An 18788-nucleotide genomic window follows, 5' to 3' on the forward strand; every position below is an offset into this window, starting at 1 on the left:
TCAGGATTCTTTGATGAATAGAAAGATCCAAAGATCAGCATTTATCTGAAATAAAAAGCTTTTGTAACACTATACATTCACTATACCATTCAAAAGCTTGGAGTCAGTATAATTTTTTTATAGAAATTAATACTTTTATTTAGCAAGGATGCTTTAAATTGTTCAAAAGTGATGATAAAAACATTTATAATGTTACAAAAAAAATTATATTTCAGATATGATGCTAAAAATTCAGCTTTGAAATCACAGGAATAAATTGCATTTTTAAAAATAATAAAGAAAACAGTTTTTTAAATACTAGTAAAAATATTTCACAATTTTACTGTTATTGCTGTACTTCGGATTAAATAAATGCAGGCTTAGTGAGCAGAAGAGACTTCTTTAAAAATATTAAAAATCTTACTGTTCAAAAACTTTTGACTGGTAGTATATATTGTAGTGTACATAAATGTGTAGTAATGATTAAATATTAGTAAATATTAATCAAGTATTAATAATCAGAAATAATTTACACCTCTTTCTCAAGCTGTTATCTGTCGCTGTCTCTGTTTACCGCCAAATCCGTGTGACTGACAGGTGTCTGTTTCGCGCGTTTATCCCGCGCCGTAATTTACCTTAAACCGACATCGCTTTATTCTTTGCACGGCACTAATAAACGATCATATTTATCAAATAACACGTTGCTTTACATAAACAACGGCAGATTAGTTAAGTTAATAACGTGCCGAGTTATTTTTTGATGCCATAACAGGTTCTGAGGAGATAATTTCTCTGTGAGGAAGCTAGTTAACATTAAAGCTAGCTCAAACATGACAACCAGACAGAAGACACTAGCTCAGGACAAACAGGTGATTGTTGAGGTGAGATACAGAATCAATAACATTTACAATATGACCTTAAAAAAAAAAACGTACAAAAATATAACGTTACCATGCTACCAAGCTTGATTCAACCTTTGTAACGTTAGTAGTTTCTATCGTATACTGTGAAGTCCGCTTCTTGTAAGAAGCTTTCAGAAACATATTTTCTTTCTTTCATCATTATTGTTAGTATTTTAATTGACTGTAGTAGCTAATGGTATTTATATATACCCATGGTATATATTAAAATACCGTGGTTTTACTATCTGATGCTTTCGCGCTACCATAGTAGTTTTTGTAACGTTAACTGTTTTACTATGCAGGTAAGTGATATTATTGTAATATTTAAATTGTAATGTCTTAAAGTAATACTAAGACAAAAAAGAAAATTTGCTTAATATTTACTCACCCTCAGGCCATCCAAGATGAGTTTGTTTCTTCATCTGAACAGATTTGGAGAAATGTGGGTGCCTTCAGAATGAGAGTCCAAACTGCTAAAAAACATCACAATAATGCTGGTCAGCTAGTGATGTAATGCAAAAGAAACCTCTTCATCTTGGATGGCCTAGATTTTCAGCAAATTTTCATTTTTGGGTGAACTACTCCTTCAAGGCCCCAAAATTATAATTCTATTACATGTAATTTTCATGTAGCTTATTATGAAAATACTGTGTGCTCAATTACATGTCCTCAAATAAATATCTGTGTATGTATTTAAAGCAGTATTATAAATCAACTAAGCCCCTGTGTTTCATCAGGCACTGGATACTAAAGCTCAGTCACTGGTTTTTGTCAAACGCATGGTGGTTATAGCTGTATCCTCCATCACCTATCTGCGTGGGATATTTCCAGAGGACTCCTACAGATCCAGATACCTGGAAGGTATACGTATACACACTGATTTATTAATGGATGAACATTTTAAATATCTCATACAATCAATTTTGATGAATGTTGTTCTTCAGATTTATGTATCAAAGTCCTCAAACAGGATTGTTCATGCCCTGAAGCCCACAAACTCGTCAAATGGTAATTTTATTATATCTGTTGTTTTTGTATAGCAAATTGCTATGTTCGTATTAGTGCTGGGCAACGATTAATCGCATCCAAAATAAAAGTTTTGGTGTACATAATATATGCATGTGGATACACATAATATACACATATTTTTTACAAATATGTTATGTTTATATATTAAATATATTTATATGTAAATATTTTCAAAATATATATTGTATGTGTGTGTCTTTATATATACGTACATAATAAATATACACATATATAAACAAAAACTTTTATTTTGGATGCGATTAATCGATCCCCAGCACTAGTTTGTATATTCAAATGTATTCTTGAAAGTATATTTGTAATGCTTCATTGAAGTGTAAAATATAATGCTATAAAAAGCCAATATAACCATACTTCTGTCCTTCAAGGCTGTTGGGAAGTTTTGATGCATTGGAGAAGAGATATGTAAGTCAAAAGCACCATATTTAGATATAAATGTCTGTTTCTCTTTATTTATTTATTTTTAATTATTATTTCATTTATCTTTATATTTTGCAGCTTCAAATGGTGGTCATTGGGGTCAGTATGCATGTTTTCAATTCTATAATATTTTTTCACACAAAAAAAAAAAAAAACATTATTTACATTTCCTGTTTGTTTTTTGCTTTGTTTTTTATTTTAATCTGCAGGTACACACAAGCCCAGATGACAGTAATGTAAGTCTACAATCTTCCACTGAGTTTTTAGATCAGGGTTTTTTTAAATTTTGATGCCAATGACCCCTAAATATATATACTTTTTGTGTTCAAAATAATTTATACTGTGAGGCACTGTGCATGTGAAATAGTACACAGTTACAACATTAAATAATTGGCTTTTATATTGTTATCATACTAAAGCCAAATTCTAAAGAATATTATTTTTTCAAGAAAATGAATATTTTCTATTAAATTTATCTGAAGGTTTACCCTTTTTGGACCCAAATTGGAATAATTTTAGACGCAAACCTGGAAAGAAACAGTTTCAATATATTAGTTGAGGCGTGGATCTAAATGTTAAAAAGTGGACATTAATAATATAACTTTTCTAAACTTGTTTTCTCAGCATGTCATTGAGTCCTACCAGTTTAAGTTCAGATACTCAGAGTGTGGACCACAGATGGACATCCTGTGGAGGTGTAGTATTGTACATTGTTTACTGTTTTTACCGTATTTTTGATCAAATAAATGCAGTTTTACTGAGCAATAAGAGATTTCTTTTAAAAAAACATTAAAAAAACATCATAAACGCTTTTGAATACAGACCTAAGGTTGGTCTCTTTTTAAAGAAGACAATCTGCAGATTATTGCAGAAGTGAAATCATTTAAAAAAATTAAAGCACAAAAAAGTTATAGAAGTTTAAATTTACCGTAAAGAAAATGTACTGTACTATTTTTATTTTATTTTATCTAAAATAAATATTTTATAAAATATGTTTTAATCCAAAATTGCTATAAAATTAAAGCCATATGTCTAAATAAGTTGTGTTCCAAATTTGAAGGTGATATTAAAAAAATTGAGGTTCCTATGCAATTTTGTTTAGGCGTTATACCACAAACAGCCACCGGGTGCCATCCAAACTCCATTGAATTTTTTTGATGCATTTTTCTGTCACAAATGTATCAATTTCTCTCTCAATATTACTTCTATGACAAAATATGGAATCTTGAGACTCAGACCTTTCCAACGATATGTATTTTTGTCAATATTATGAAAAGTTTTGATTCTAAAAGACCGTAATACATTTGGAATATGACACCTCCCACTAAGGGGGAGGAGCACGCTAAAAGATGTTAAAGTACGATTTCCATGGTAACGCAGTGTCCAATTTCAAAATGGTTTTCACAGGATGAATTTAGAGGTTTTAAGCTTTCAAATGATATATAATTTATGATGATTACTAAAACATGTGATAGGGAAAAAGGAAAAGAAAAATATTTTAAACCTCCATTCACCTCACATACACTAATCCTTTCCTCTTTTCTTCATTTCAGTAATGTGACTGGGGACACAAGAGTGACCTTGGAGGACACAAAGAAAGCTTCAACGCTCCTGATCAGGAAGCTGTTCCTCCTCATGCAGAATCTAGAGGCTTTGCCCACTGGCGTTTACCTCACTATGAAACTCTACTACTATGATGATGGTACAATATATGCTGCCTTTACATCCTTCTGCAGCATGTTGAGAGAAGTAGATAAGAACGGTTTCTTCGTGACAGTTTGTTGAATATTTCAAACTAGTGATGTTTTTAGGAAAAAATGAATGTGCTTAGTGAAATATCTTAATGACTGGTGTGCTTTTGTTTCAATTTAAGTCACTCCACCTGAGTATGAGCCACCAGGATTCAAGGCAGGTGTAAATGACAGTCTGTGGTTCGAGGGAACTGCAGTGCACTTCAGAGTGGGCGATATTCAGTCTCGCTTCCACAGCATGAAGTTGCGCGTGACGGCAGCACAGAGCCGGCTTGGGAAGCTGCTGGAGGGAGGCCAGTTGAGTGAGAACGACATGGAGATGGAGACACCCTCTCTCTCTCAAATCAGAGCAGCAGAAACGGTATAAAGCAGATGTTATACAGGATAAACTTTGATATGCGTTTACCAGACTGGATTCAGATTATGAAACGTTTCTCTGTCTTGTGACAGGTGACCAGAAACTGTGAGCAGGACCTGCCCTCTGAAGATGGTAAGTACCTGAAACAGGTTTTTGTTCAGAAGGTCTCGTCTGACCAAGTGTGTTGCACACGTCCTGAAAAGTGAAGCCAAAACATTTTGATCGCCATCTAGTGGCTAGCTGCAGTATAGGTCATAACCCCTGCCCTCTCCATGTAAACAAATGGGGCGTAAGCCAAAATAAAAAAATTCTTCCCAAAATATGTTTTTTTGTCATTTTAGGTAGTTCTTATCACGATGATGTATGTTCAAGTGTTTGGTATCATAATAAGTTAGCTTTTAGTTAAGTTATTTGATGCTATAAAAACGGGGTGTGGTGTCATGATTGTGTGCTAGCGATTGGGTCTGTGGGAGTTTGGGTGGGACTTTGATGCCGTAACTCCAGCTCACCATCACTACAGCGCAGACTTAGCTCCAAATTAATCACTACTGTGCTGACTCGGGAACCAAATGATGACTTTTTCACAAGATGACAGCAGCCATATCTGGGATATTTTGCTTTCACTTTTCTATAGTGGAAGGAGGTGGAGACGTGTCGTCCATTTTTTTTTTTACAGTCCTATTGTCTTGACCTTTTGCAGAATCTATCGCACAGTTCAAACAGCCCAAAAAAGCTATAGCAAAGGTAAGGTAAGGTAATTTTGATTTCTTTATAGAGATAAAGTGTTTTTTTTTTATTCATGTTTTTTTCCCTTTATTTATTTGCACAGAGGAAGTGTGTCCGAAGTAAAGTCACAAGGAGGAAAAAGAAGAAATGCTTTTGAAACCACAAGTTCACATCAGACAAAATTAGTTTTAAAGGGTTTTTGCTAATATATATATATATATATATATATTTTAAGTTAATGGAAGTAAAATGTCCTTTTACCAGGTAGAAGTTTTTGACTGGGTAATTAGTTGTGGGGAATTCATCCTCCTCATATTCTAGAATTTATATATTTATTGATTGGACTTAATGTTTGTAGTACAAACGATGTTGAATGCATGACACATCAGCCGCTTGTATGAGTATATACATAAATTAAACAATACTTCACACTACCTTACATGAAATATTCCTTCATAATACACACGCTTTTTTAGTACAATGATGCATCATTTTTTGTCATTAGTTCAAAAATATTACATGCATAGTGTCTCCTCAACCAAATTAATAGGTAAAGCATATATTCACAGCACAAGCATTGTCTGATACACATGCACATTAACCAAAATATCCCATTAAAGCTTTTTAATAATCAAATATAATAACAGTTATTTAAAAATAATGCAGTTTACATTGTTTATGCTCATTAAGAATCACACTATCCTACAGTACAGGCACTTTATTGTGAAATATTCACAGACAGCTGTCATTATGTGACAGAAATTATGTTGGCACGCGAAACATGGTCCATTAGTGGTGGAGAACATTAATACTCAATAACAGTTAATATTTCAATAGCTGTGCGTTAGTGTTTAGAGAATGTTGGTAATTGCATTTTAAGATCTTTCTGTAAGATTCAGTCATCGATCCGCAAACAGAATACACCTGGCTCGTGTTCAAAATAGACTGTCCACATCACCCATCTCCACCACCACGGTCTTCAACTGAGTGTAAAATTCAATGGTCACCTGGCCATTTTCTCTTCCAATACCTAAAATCGGTAAAAAACTCATGTTAAATTTGAGTACAGTGTGTGTTTAATGTTACGGAGCAAACACAAACAGACAAATAATGTTTGGTAACTCCACCTGAGGCCTTGTATCCTCCAAACGGCACCTCCACAGGGGTGATATTGTAGTTGTTGATGAAGCAAGATCCAGCCTGCAGGTTTTCTATAACACGATGAGCTCTCTTAACATCTCTGGTGAGTCAGAAACAGACAGGAAAGGAAAATATTAGCAATGAGTATAGCTTTTTTTAACCTTCAGAAGTAACACCCAATCACACGTTCGATATCGTTCAAAAGTTTGGAGTCAGTTTTAAGAAATTAATACTTTTATTCAGTAAGGACACATTCAATTGATCAAATGAAACAGAAGAGACATGTATATTGTTACAAAAAATTATATTTTATTAATAATAATAATAAGATATGTTTCTTGAGCAGCAAATCAGCATATTAGAATGATTTCTGAAGGATCATGTGACTCTGAAGACTGCTGAAAATCCAGCTTTGATCACAGGAATAAATTACATTTTAAAATGTATTAAAATAAAAAACTATTATTTTCAATTGTAGTACTTTTTCCACAATATTACTGTATTTTTGATCAATTAAGACAAGAGACTTCTTTCAAGAACATTAAAACCCCGAAATGTTTGAATGGTAGTGAGCAAAAAAATTATTTTCACTTTACTTCGTAAAGACTCCTGCAGCCAGACCCAGAGCGCTGTCATTGGCTCTCCGAAGAACCTCGTCCTCGGTGTCAAAGGACAGTACTGACATCACAGGCCCAAAGATTTCCTCTCTGACACACGTCATGTCATCTGTGCAGCCGTCTGAAAACAAAACACATGAACGAACACACAACACGGACTGCAGGAAAAGAACAGAACAAAAACAGGCCATTGAATGTTTCCAAAACACATGATCTCAACTCACCGAGCACACACGGTGTCATGTAGTATCCATCTTTTAGTTTAGGATCTGCTGGGATGAAGGGCTCCCCTCCGCAGAGAACTCTGGCTCCCTATAAAGAAAAAGTAACTACTTAAAACCATATCATATAGTAAATTATACAATAATGCTACTATATGAATATTTTCTGAACAACACTTGTACCTCTTTCTTAGCTTGCTTCACATATCCCAGCACCTTTTCCAGATGTGGTTTGCTGACCAGAGCTCCCATACGAGTCTCATCCAACAGAGGGTCTCCTATCTGGATGGCTTTAGTTCTCCTGGCCACCTCTTTCAAGAACGGAGGAAGAATTGAGCTTTGCACGAAAACTCTGGTGCCATTGCTGCACACCTACAAGTGAGCAATACAAAAAATACATATTCATTAATCATTAGTGTATAAATAATACATATTTTGATGAATATGGAGCTACTGAAGAGCATATTTATAGATGCACAATATAGGTGACCATAAACAGCATGTGCATCAATGTGAGTGGGTTTTTAATATTAGTGTTCAGTCTGATTGGGCTGATATTACTAAGGGATCATTTCAGACAAACTTGAAAATAAATGTGTTGAAAAGTTTTGTTTGTTTTTTTTCAACAAAAATGTATACTTTTATTCAGCCAGGATGCATTAACTTGATCAAAAGTGACAGTAAAACATTTATAATGTTACAAAAGGTTTCTATTTTAAGTAAATGCTGTTCTTTTGAACTTTCTATTCAGAATTTGACATTTTGAATTTAAAGCAATATTGTACTCGCAATTGTGCAGTTGGTCTGTATATCAGCATGGCTAGATGAAAAGTAGCTCTAATTGTTTATATGAAAGAGTCATAAGTTATGCGGCTTGTTGCTGAAACGTTTGATTCTCGATTGCTCTGTTGCAAAATGAAAATAAATTACAAGAAGATACAGTGAGTGTGGATCCCTTATCTGAAAGTGATGTTACTGATCGATCTACACCCAAAACTAAAGTTGAGCGCAGTGATCCTTTTTTTTTCTCGTGAATATGAAACAGAAAGGGAAAAAGATGTATGTTAATACTTTGACTTGACTTTCCAGTACAGTACCTGGCCTTGAGACAAGAAGTTGGCCATGAGTGCTCCTCTGACAGCATTTTCTAGGTCAGTGTCCTCAAAGATGATCAGTGGAGATTTACCACCGAGCTCCAGTGTCACTGGTTTGACCCCACGGGAAGCCATTTCCATTATCTGTTGGGCCAAAATGTGCATTTGAATTAAGGAAATGCATTCCAGGATAGTTTCCATTACAACTACTATTAGTGACTTTCTCAATAGAGTGTACTGTATAATGTCTGGTATAATAAACCCAACTTAGATTAAAGGAATAGTTCACCCCAAAATGAAACTTTTCTGGAAATTTACTCATCTTCAGGCCGTCCAAAATGTAGATGAGTTTGTTTCTTCATCGGAACAGATTTGGATAAATGTAGCATTGCTTGCTCACTTGCTCACCAACGGATGCTCTGCAGTGAATGGGTGCCGTCAGAATGAGAGTCCTAACAGCTGATAAAAACATCACAATAATCCACACCACTCCAGTCCATCAATTAATGTCTTGATTATTACAAACACACAGCTTTTCACTTCATAAATGCATTAAGACATTTTTAACTTTAAACCATCACTTCTGGCCAAAGTATAAGTTCATAATCCATAATAATGCTTTCTGCAGTGAAAAAGTCCATCTCTGTTGTCCTCTCACATCAAAATCCACCTTCATATTTGTTAATAACTGTCTTCGACTGTTTTCACTTGCTTGATCTGTGCATAATTCTCTCTTGATTCAGATGAGATTATTTTTTACTGGAGAAAATAATATTATGGATAGAGGACTTGCATTTTAGCCCAAAGCAACTGTTTGAAGTTAAAATATCTTGATGAATTTGTTTCTTACAAATATACAGCTTTTCACTTCACAAGCCCGACTGGATCAACTGGATTGATGTACTGGAGTGGTGTGGATTACTTGTGGATTATTGTTTTTATCAGCTGTTTGGACTCTCATTCTGACGGCACCCATTCACTGCAGAGCATCCATTGGTGAGCAAGTGATGTAATGTTAAATTTCTCCAAATCTGTTCAGAGGAAGAAACAAACTCATCTACATCTTGGATGAGTACATTTGCATTTTTGGGTGAACTATTCCTTTAAACCATACAATAAGCAAATTGTTCTGTGAAAAAAGTTCTGTGACAGCTATTACTATTAGCTCGGGTCATCTTACTTTCTTGCCTGTGGGCACACTTCCTGTGAAGGAGACCTTCGCCACAGATGGGTGATGACACAGCAGAGAACCCGTCTCCTGTCCGCCCTGCACCACACTGAAGAGGCCCTCAGGAGCCCCAGCCTGTGAATAAATCTCAGCCAGCAGCACTGCAGTCACAGGGGTCACCGGTGACGGCTTGAACACCATAGAGTTGCCTACAATTGAATCGTAAGACTGAATGGAGAGTATTAAGATAATCATTTCGGCTAGCATGCTAGCTTGCGCCAGCAGTTATACACAGAAGCATCTCCCGGCGGATGACGTATGAGGTCAGCGTTTCGCATGCGCCGGTGAGTCTCGTGAAAACCAACGTTTGTTTACAGAATCAAAGGAAGCAAAGTTTCCTTTATCAAAGGAAAACCAGTCTCCTCTTGGCTTATATCGAAATCCTCTGATATTCTTCTTTACAAATCCTCGTTTTGTACTTTTAATCTGTGACCGGTGTTTTGTTTTGCTCTGTATGTTTGTCTTTTTTCTGAAAAATATTAACAAATTCAAAAATTTGAGTCAGGGAAGTTTCTAAAATTTGGTTGATTTGACATGGAATGACCCTATTATAGTATTTTTCCTAATTTTCATTTTTGGGTGAACTAACCCTTTAAGGTTATCATCTTGTAATTTTTAGGCAAAATATCTCAGCTAGATTTTCTGGTGGAAGACAGACTTCTCTTGTTAATGCATTTTAATGTGGCTTCGTGAGTAAACAGTTCAATTGTACACATATTGAATAAATCAAAAACTAAATGTGGGTCACGTTGCATTCAGCTGGTACATTTTTCTTTTAAAAATAAATATCTTTATGTATTTCTTTCACCAGGAAAAAAAAATCTAAATGTTTTAGTTTAGTTGAGTTAACATGGAATGACCCTTGTAGAATTTAAATTGATTTATTTTATTTTACTATTATTTCATTTGAATTATTATGAGAAAATCATATCAAATTGTATTATTGTCCATTTATAACGTCATTTATTGGCCTATCGGTGGATACCTATATTTAAGGAACATGTTCTGTGATTCCAGTGTTCTAAAACACACTTATACAACTTATATATATATATATATATATATATATATATATATCACGTACCACAAGCGATGGCAGGGGCAGATTTCCAGGCTGCAATCTGGAAGGGGTAGTTCCAGGCTCCTATTCCCACACACACACCTAGCGGCTCCCGACGAGTGTAAGCAAACGAACCTCCTGGCAGCTGAACATGCTGACCTGAGAAAGAATAGCCCAAACCCACCAGTGTAGTCCTAAGTTAACATAACTATCATTTTCATTGTAATTGTATGTACACTACCAGTCAAACGTTTGTAATAATTAAGATTTAAGAAAGAAGTCTCTTATGCTTATCAAGGATGCATTTATTTGATAAACAAAAAATACAGCAAAAATAGAAATATTATAAAATATTACATTTAAAAGAAGTGTTTTCTATTTGAATGTATTTTAAAATGTAGCCAAATTTGTATTTTCAGCATCATTACTCCAGTCTTCAGTGTCACATGATCCTTCAGAAATCATTCTAATATGCTGATTTGCTGCTCAGTTATAAATTATTATTAATGTTTAATAATTAATAATGGTTCTTATTATTACCAATGTCGAATGCAGTTTTTGTGGCTTAATATTTTTGTGGAAGCATTAAAAAAAAAAACTTAATTATAATGAACTCTGGACTGGCAGTGTAATTTTTTTTTTAGTAATGAAGTTTTAAAATTGTGTCTGTGTCTTATGAGAATGCTCAATGGCAAAACAACTAACCTGAAAGTGTGGTGGCTTGTCCTGCAAAATACTCAATGCACAGTCTGGCTGAGTCCACATCTAAACGGGCTTCGGTGATGGACTTGCCATTGTTGACGACCTCTATCTCAGCAATCTCCTCTCTTCTCTTCTATTCTCAGCAACAGAAATAACTGAAAAGATCAGACTCAACACGACTTGAATCAATGCAGCACTGTTATGTAATGTGTCAGGATGCCTGATCAATGCATTCAGGTCTACCCCAATGAGTCTAGCCGCCTCTAGCATGACTCTGGCTCTTTCCATGCCTGCCAGTTTACTCCACACTGTAAAAGCAGCACTGGCGCTCCTGACAGCTGCATCGACATCTGCGGCACCACAAGCTTGTAGCTGGCACAAGACACGACCTGTGACACATTTATAAAGATCAGAGATGAATGATGATGTTTTTTCATAGAACAACATGGTGTATTGAGGAACTCTGGTATATGCGTAGCCAGATGTGACTGTAATAATCGCATGGGGCAAAGTCTGATTGATTGGGCAATGCTTAGAAGGGGTGAAATGAAGGAAATTCGTTTCATAAACACATTACCTGTTGCAGGCTCATATACGGGTTCGGATTTGGTTTCCACATCTTTAAGGCTGACTCGGCCACCGCTCCAGAAGTTAAGCGAATCTTTGATATGAAGGGTTCCTGAGGATATGCTCCTGGTCCCGGTGTAGTACAGGGCCCCACAGAGACCCGGGGTCCGGAGAGAGCTCAGCAGGGCCATCTTCAAATGCCTAACACTGAACTTTGACCCCCTGGACGAGTGTCAACAAACCGGATCTTCTCAGATTTTGCACCAAAACATAGTGTTACAGCAATAAAAATAAAACAGTCAAGCATAAATTAGAAGAGATTTAAAATAATAATAATAATAAAAGTTCAAATTATTTGTATATATAAGTTCATGACTATGTTTTTGCTATAAAAGTCTGTAAAAGTCGAAAGCAACAACATCGGCAGTCCGCTTAAATGCAACCTCCCACATAGCAAGTGTTGCATTTAAGATTGAAAATGCTAACGTTAGTAACAAAAGGTTTCGCAGTGACAGAGACGTTCACTTCACTCACCTTCTGCTGCAAGTCTGAAGAAGAAGATTGCGGATCAGTCCAGCCATGTTCCAGCATTTTAGGGCGGGGCTTAAACGCGAGCGCGACTCTCATTGGTTTCTTCTTGATGATGTCATTTGACGATTCCGAAAAGTTAAAGAAAAGTAAATGTAATTTTAAAATATTTCATAAAATATATGCAGTGAACCTTATTGCTTCTAAATATGACAGTACCTGCTTATTTTGTAAAGTTTCTATCACTGTGAAATAAACCTAACGGAATGTTATTATGGTAATACATGTGATAAATCACTGGAATATGTTGTCATTCCCCCTCATTTTATTTTATAGGGTAAATGTTCATACGGGGATATCGGAAATTCCCTGTCAATAAACCTACCATTTTGGCCTACTTTTCCACATATTTTAATTGAGGCAGAATCTGTTTTCTGCTTTTGTTAATATTGTCTTTTCATATGTGATGCCATTAATGTGCACATATTGGGACTTGTATTTAGAGATATATGAATATATTAATTTACTTAAGTAAAAGGAAAGAACACATAAACAAAGAATATTTAAATGGTACTTTTAAATATTAGCAGGGGGAAGAAAAAAAAAAATATATATATATAAAAAATACGGGTAAATTGAAATGTATAAACAGGACTAAACGGAAGAAGAGAACAGCTTAAGGGGAGGTTATATAACTGGATTCTGGATTTCTTGCAAGAACGAACAATACAAGTGAGAGTAGGTACTGAATACTCTGATATTTATCAAATAGACAATGGAACCCCTCAAGGAAGTGTTTGTAGCCCCATACTTTTTAATATAATGATAAATGATATTTTTGGGGAAATTTCTAGTTTTTTTTCTTTTTTTTTTCTCTCTCCTTTCCCTTCTGTATTTATTTCTTCCAAATTTATGCACACTCCACACTCCAGATCAGTAGGTGGCGGTAATGCACCTCTTTCGCTGGTTTGCCAACCCGCCATAAAACACCAGAAGAAGAAGAAGCATTATTTTCTTTGTGGAAAAAGCAGTGAGCGGACAGTAGGAGGAGCGCTGAGAGTGTGTGTATTATTAGAATAGCGACACACACACACACTCTTGTGCTCCCACTGCAAGCATGGCTGGCGACAGTGAAACACATCTTAAGGACAGAGCGGAGAACGAACACAACATCCGACAGCCGTTCCTCATCGGTGTGGCTGGGGGCACCGCTAGCGGAAAGGTTTGAGCTTTACGAGTGTTTATCGGTAACCGTACAGACCCCGCTATCATCATGTAGGTTAACGGGGGTTTTCTGTGACGCCGGTGCCTCCAGCGACCGCGTGGCTCTAGCCAGCTCATAATGAACTATACAAGAAAGCTATTTTAGAAACACAACATATGGGGTTTTCAAATGTATTCGCACGCCAGGTCAAAACCTAAACATGTAATTTAAAACCTTTATATATTTTTGTCATTTGTAAAATCTTTTGTTTCATTACTGGAAACTGAGAATTTCTAAAGCGCGAAAATAATTTTAAACTTGGAATAACCGACAATTAATATTTTTCGTTATTCCGTTAGGATTTGTCCAGATTCGTGTTTATAATCGTTCTAAATGTCGATAACGTCATGTTTTATCTCCACGTGGCGCAGTGTTTTGAATCACCGCGTGTCCTGTTGTCGTTTATTTGCTTGCAAGCGACCTCGAATGTCTACATTGGAAGTTTATTAGTTGCCATGCTGGTTTAAAAGTGGTTTGTTGTAGCTGTTAAAAATGAGAAAAAAGTGCCTCTTCCTCCATGTAGGCGAAGGAAAGTTGCGGGAACGTGACGTCATAACCGCGGAGGATGTTTACATTGACGCAACGACCCCGTTTTAGTAACAAGCGTTCAGTAATCTTCCGCTGACCTTCATGTACAGGAAACTTCACTTCCACCGCTAAACTATTACCACTGAGCGTATGAAAACCCAGTTATGCTCAAATGAAACCATGTTACTTGCTGTCAAAATGTGGTTGCTTTATGCTCAATGGCTCTGAAGGGTCGCCCATGTTGGCGGAATCAACGTCTGTCTATCATCCAGACAAATATAACTGAGCCCAGATTTTAAATGCACACTTGGCGCCAAGTGGAGGCCATGCTTCCCCGCTGGATTTCCTTACATGGGATACGTGACCCACCCCAGAGTTCACAGCACATGTCTGCAGAGACACTAGTGTCTATAGCACAAGTTAGAAGGGTGGTTCGCCAAAATTTGCTCCCTTTTTTCATGTTGTGCAGAACATAAAGATATTTTGAAGAATGTTTGTAGTCAAACAGTGTTGGTGTCCATTGACTTCCATTGTATGGACTACAAACACTAAGAAAGTCATACAGGTTTGGAACAACATGAGGACGAGTAAATGACACGGTTTTTATTTTTAGGCGAACTATTCCTTTAACATATAAAATAATAGTCAGAAAAGCTTATCTAGTTTATTGAATCTTTAGACAAATTATTTAAAAATGTGCATATGTGGGAGTATCATATTTGATGCACCATGCTTTTAGGCCTCATGTAATATGATATAAGAGAATATGGAGATCAGTGTAACAGACTACTTGCATAAAATGCATATGAATATCAGTTTTCACTCTATATCTCTATAAGATGACATTTAAAAGCTTAGTTTTGTGATCAAATCTCTGTAGTTTTAATTTTGTGCGGTAAAACATAATGCAATTATGATTGAGAGATGTACAAATAAACATTCCTCAAAAATAGCATATTTAATACTCCCATTTTAACACGATCATTCGAAATAATGACATATGGATTTTTGCAGTCCAGTAAGTGTTCATATTTAAATATTACTAACAATATAAAGTTTTCATGTTAAATTCATAAAAATCTGTGAAGATTTCACAGCAAAAATACGTGGACCACGACCTGAAGGGGAGCGTTTCTTTAGAATTATACTAAAAGGCCTTTTATAGAAAGCATGTAGTAGATTGTGTAAAACCGTTTTTTTCAGCAAAGTTTGGATCATGTTGATAATTTCGAGGGCTTAGAAGGTTGTGTCTCAAAAATGATTCATAAGTTAAATAACGCAACCACTGTGGCTTTAGCTTGTGTATATCTGAACTGTGGGGTAGCTTAAAGAGTTTAGTACTTACTAAGTGGTTTTGGGTTCTCTCCTGTCAGTCTTCAGTATGTGAGAAGATCATGGAGCTGTTGGGCCAGGATAAGATTGACTGTCACCAGCGGCAGGTGGTCATCCTCAGTCAAGACAGCTTTTACAGGGAGCTCACACCTGAACAGAAAGCCAAAGCGCTCAAGGGCCAGTTCAACTTCGATCACCCAGGTACTTGAATGTCTGAGGGTTGTTAAAGAGGTCAAAAGTTCACTCAGAAGTTAGAATATACTCATCTATTACTTGGAATGGGGGGGGAAACAAACGGCTTACATGGTTACTTCGCATGTAAGAACCAATGGTGTTTTGTCAGTCTTCAATTTTGGTTCAATCCTTGCACAAAACTATCATATGTCTTCTGAAAACGTGTCATATGGACTACTGCTTCCTTTTAAAGATCCAAATTACATTTTTTTGAATAGTTTCTTACAGAAGATAATCTGTTTTTCAATGTTTCCATCATTCGCAGATGCTTTCGACAATGAGCTGGTCATGAAGACTCTGCAAGACATCATTCAGGGGGAGACTGTGCACATCCCAGTTTATGACTTTGTTACCCATTCCAGGTCAGCGCTGCTCTCTCTCTCTCTGCACAAGTTGCTATTTTGGGTGTTTTGATGGGTGAATCACTGTTGGACGTATTATGAATCATATGTTCTGCACACCTCTTACAGGAAGGATGAGTTTGTGACTGTGTATCCAGCAGATGTGGTTCTCTTTGAGGGGATTCTCATGTTCTACTCGCAAGAGATTCGAGATTTGTTCCAAATGAAGCTGTTTGTGGACACAGACCCAGACACACGCCTCTCGCGAAGAGGTAGATGACCTGACTGACAGTTTCACTTGCAATTTGGTTTAAGTAGTGCTTTTTGTCTTTCTTTCCCCAAGTAGAGTAGATCTATGAGCTTTGCTGATTATAATGAGAGGGATTTCCTCTGGGTTGTCAAGGTCATTATCATTACCTGAAAGTCTGAAATTTTTTTTTTGTTAAATAGAAATTAATGCAAATAAGTTTTGCATTTTGCTGCATTCCAAAGTTTGAACTGACCTGCGCATTTTTATTTTATATTTTCATTTTTATCAATACCAATAGAAAAAAAAAAAAGTATTTATTTTTAATTTTTTTAATATTTATTTATTTATGTTTATATTTATTTACTTGTATATTTTATTTATGTATGTATTTTTATATTATTTATTTATATATATATATATATATATATACGAGAGTCCTCTTAGCAGAATTAAAAGAACGTGAACTTTAAAGCTTTACACAAGTGTGTAGTGTTGCAGGAAAGTTGTTGTATTGTATATTTTTACATTTTGGAGTTATTATATTGTATATATAGTTTTTAAATAAGAAAACAGAGCATCATGTCATATGATCAGTGCAGTATCTGAAGAAATTGTGTGCTCAAAGTCTAGTGTGACCACAACATTATACTCAAAAAAAAAAACTAAAAATACTTGTAAAAAATGGGTAGGTTGCCTTGGGAGCTAAATGAAATAAAGTAAGTTTAAGTAATAAAATTACTAAAACTGGAAGTGTAAAATATTACAATAGAAAAAAAAAACCTAATAAAAATGAAAAAACATTTTAATTTATGTAGCACTTTACACAATACAGATTGTCAAAGCAGCTTTACAGTGTTAAACAGGAAAATAATGATAACATTAAGTTAAATTGATCTAACTTTTTGTATGTATTTTACATGTATGAAACTCAGTAAATAATTTAATGAGATAAAGTACCAGTCATTTGTATGTAATATGCTTGATTATTGAAAAGTTCTTTATTATGTAATATATAAAACACTTCTGCACTGAACTTCCAGCAGTAATAGCTTTATTGAGGAACAATGAGCGTGAAGGTTTGGTTAAACTGCTCGGCACTATATACTAACTGTGTGTTTTCTTGTTTCTGTCAGTGTTGCGGGACATAAGTGAGAGAGGCAGAGAGTTGGAGCAGGTTCTGAACCAGTACATCACCTTTGTGAAGCCAGCCTTTGAGGAGTTCTGTCTTCCTGTGAGTATCCTTATGAACGAAACCTCACTTCTCCATTATTATAGCAGCTTTTAACTGTGCTTTATTGTCGGAAAAGGTATAACGTATACTAATTTGACACCTTCCATCTGCTTCCTCATTCTTTGTGCCCTAAATGATCTTGAACATTTATATTTGCAGACCAAAAAGTATGCAGACGTCATCATCCCCAGAGGAGCAGACAATCACGGTGAGTCAGTAGTCACTAGTTATTTGATAGGAAATGCACACTGGAGAGATTTAACTTGATGTACTTTTATCTCCCTTTCTCTTTAGTGGCTATTAATCTGATTGTGCAGCATATTCAGGATATCCTGAACGGAGGATTCAACAAACGACAGAACAGTTTTCAGAACGGCCACGGAACCCCCAGACAAAGACGGCCCTCTGAGTCGAGTCGACCGCACTGACCTCACTGTGGCCCTTCCCTCCATTGAGGAGAGGGCGGAACTGAATAATAACAGTGTACATCCCATTCACCCAATGACAATGAAGGGATGCAGGAGCTGAAATGCCTTTGTTATTGTCACTATTATTTGCATTTGAAATGTTGTTGTTGTGGATAATAGTTTGCTGTTACAGGGTTTTGAAAGTGCTATGATTTTTTTTGTCGGCGTGTCTATCTGCTTTCTTAGCTACTCAGAAAATAAATAAATAGTTTGGAAAGTTTTGTTCCGACTGGAAGTAGAGACAACTTTGATTACAGTGCTATTTGCATACATACTTGAAGTCAGAGCTCAGGTTGGGTGGGTTGTTCCATCCACAAAAGAAAAAGCCCCTAGTGCCTCATGTTTGAGGCCCTTTAATGTGTGATTTTGTAATTATGGCACACTAGCATTTTATATTGTTTTTTTTGTAGCTTTCTAGTTGAATCTCAATGTTGCTGTGGTTCTTACAATTGTAGTGTTTTGTACATATGATGTGACACATTTTGTTGACAATATTTACAGTTTTACAAGTAATGGTGCTTCTTTTTGACTACAATATCTCAGTGTGCATACAGAGTATTTTACCCTAATTATGCCTGATCCCCAATTACTACTATCCTCCGATACAATCAGGAGATACATTAAATACCTCAAAGACATTTACTGTTAACACCAGAAAAATGATTACTTGAATTACGCTTATTGTAGTAACCTACTTCAATAAGCCTGTGTTTACATGCCTCTCTGGCACGTATTTTTCTACGATTTTTTTCACTGGATTAATTATTTACATCTGGTTTTGTTGACGAATTATCCATAACG

At 35.7% G+C, this 18788-nt stretch overlaps 3 protein-coding genes across 5 annotated transcripts; 2 read left to right on the forward strand and 1 right to left on the reverse strand.

The window, feature by feature from the left end:
• The first annotated feature begins 544 nt into the window (after positions 1-544).
• On the forward strand, positions 545-5376 carry zte38 (zebrafish testis-expressed 38). Its single transcript, XM_016478046.1, has 12 exons — positions 545-860; positions 1619-1742; positions 1826-1889; positions 2297-2333; positions 2427-2447; positions 2558-2584; positions 2973-3043; positions 3902-4050; positions 4222-4460; positions 4550-4589; positions 5158-5201; positions 5287-5376. Exons 1-12 carry the CDS (start codon positions 810-812, stop codon positions 5338-5340), a joined length of 921 nt encoding a protein of 306 aa, XP_016333532.1. The 5' UTR covers positions 545-809; the 3' UTR covers positions 5341-5376.
• A 610-nt stretch (positions 5377-5986) lies between these two features.
• Positions 5987-15490, reverse strand: aldh9a1b (aldehyde dehydrogenase 9 family, member A1b). 3 transcript variants are annotated; one of them, XM_016478035.1, is made up of 14 exons: positions 13873-15490; positions 12347-12448; positions 11823-12034; positions 11489-11634; positions 11249-11378; positions 10568-10702; positions 9436-9632; positions 8259-8399; positions 7345-7533; positions 7165-7252; positions 6920-7061; positions 6311-6423; positions 6111-6213; positions 5987-6060 (listed from the first exon to the last, which is right to left on the reverse strand). In XM_016478035.1, exons 2-13 carry the CDS (start codon positions 12391-12393, stop codon positions 6119-6121), a joined length of 1635 nt encoding a protein of 544 aa, XP_016333521.1. In that variant the 5' UTR covers positions 12394-12448; positions 13873-15490; the 3' UTR covers positions 5987-6060; positions 6111-6118. The 3 variants fall into 3 exon arrangements, with proteins under 3 accessions (XP_016333521.1, XP_016333520.1, XP_016333522.1); XM_016478034.1 differs by having other exon boundaries at positions 6034-6213; XM_016478036.1 differs by lacking the exon at positions 13873-15490 and having other exon boundaries at positions 6034-6213; positions 11823-12059; positions 12347-12405.
• uck2b (uridine-cytidine kinase 2b) lies at positions 13355-18588 on the forward strand. Its single transcript, XM_016478050.1, has 7 exons — positions 13355-13562; positions 15506-15665; positions 15964-16060; positions 16169-16311; positions 17423-17520; positions 17680-17728; positions 17815-18588. Exons 1-7 carry the CDS (start codon positions 13458-13460, stop codon positions 17946-17948), a joined length of 786 nt encoding a protein of 261 aa, XP_016333536.1. The 5' UTR covers positions 13355-13457; the 3' UTR covers positions 17949-18588.
• Positions 18589-18788: the final 200 nt, after the last annotated feature.

The sequence above is a fragment of the Sinocyclocheilus anshuiensis genome, unplaced genomic scaffold (assembly GCF_001515605.1).
Source record: "Sinocyclocheilus anshuiensis isolate Anshui unplaced genomic scaffold, SAMN03320099.WGS_v1.1 scaffold436, whole genome shotgun sequence".
NCBI lineage: Eukaryota > Metazoa > Chordata > Actinopteri > Cypriniformes > Cyprinidae > Sinocyclocheilus > Sinocyclocheilus anshuiensis.

What these genes read in the sequence shown, in the direction of transcription:
- zte38 (XM_016478046.1), top strand. Translation starts at nt 810, where the DNA reads ATGACAACCAGACAGAAGACACTAGCTCAGGACAAACAGGTGATTGTT. An exon ending in CAGATCCAGATACCTGGAAG is followed by an intron (nt 1,743 to 1,825) that starts GTATACGTATAC and finishes GTTGTTCTTCAG; the next exon opens with ATTTATGTATCAAAGTCCTC. An exon ending in GGACCTGCCCTCTGAAGATG is followed by an intron (nt 4,590 to 5,157) that starts GTAAGTACCTGA and finishes GACCTTTTGCAG; the next exon opens with AATCTATCGCACAGTTCAAA.
- uck2b (XM_016478050.1), top strand. Translation starts at nt 13,458, where the DNA reads ATGGCTGGCGACAGTGAAACACATCTTAAGGACAGAGCGGAGAACGAA. An exon ending in GGGGCACCGCTAGCGGAAAG is followed by an intron (nt 13,563 to 15,505) that starts GTTTGAGCTTTA and finishes CTCTCCTGTCAG; the next exon opens with TCTTCAGTATGTGAGAAGAT. An exon ending in TTGAGGAGTTCTGTCTTCCT is followed by an intron (nt 17,521 to 17,679) that starts GTGAGTATCCTT and finishes TTATATTTGCAG; the next exon opens with ACCAAAAAGTATGCAGACGT.
- aldh9a1b (XM_016478035.1), bottom strand. Translation starts at nt 12,393, where the DNA reads ATGGCTGGACTGATCCGCAATCTTCTTCTTCAGACTTGCAGCAGAAG. An exon ending in GTGTGCCCACAGGCAAGAAA is followed by an intron (nt 8,400 to 9,435) that starts GTAAGATGACCC and finishes TTGGCCCAACAG; the next exon opens with ATAATGGAAATGGCTTCCCG. An exon ending in GCTGCAGGAGTCTTTACGAA is followed by an intron (nt 6,424 to 6,919) that starts GTAAAGTGAAAA and finishes CTGACTCACCAG; the next exon opens with AGATGTTAAGAGAGCTCATC.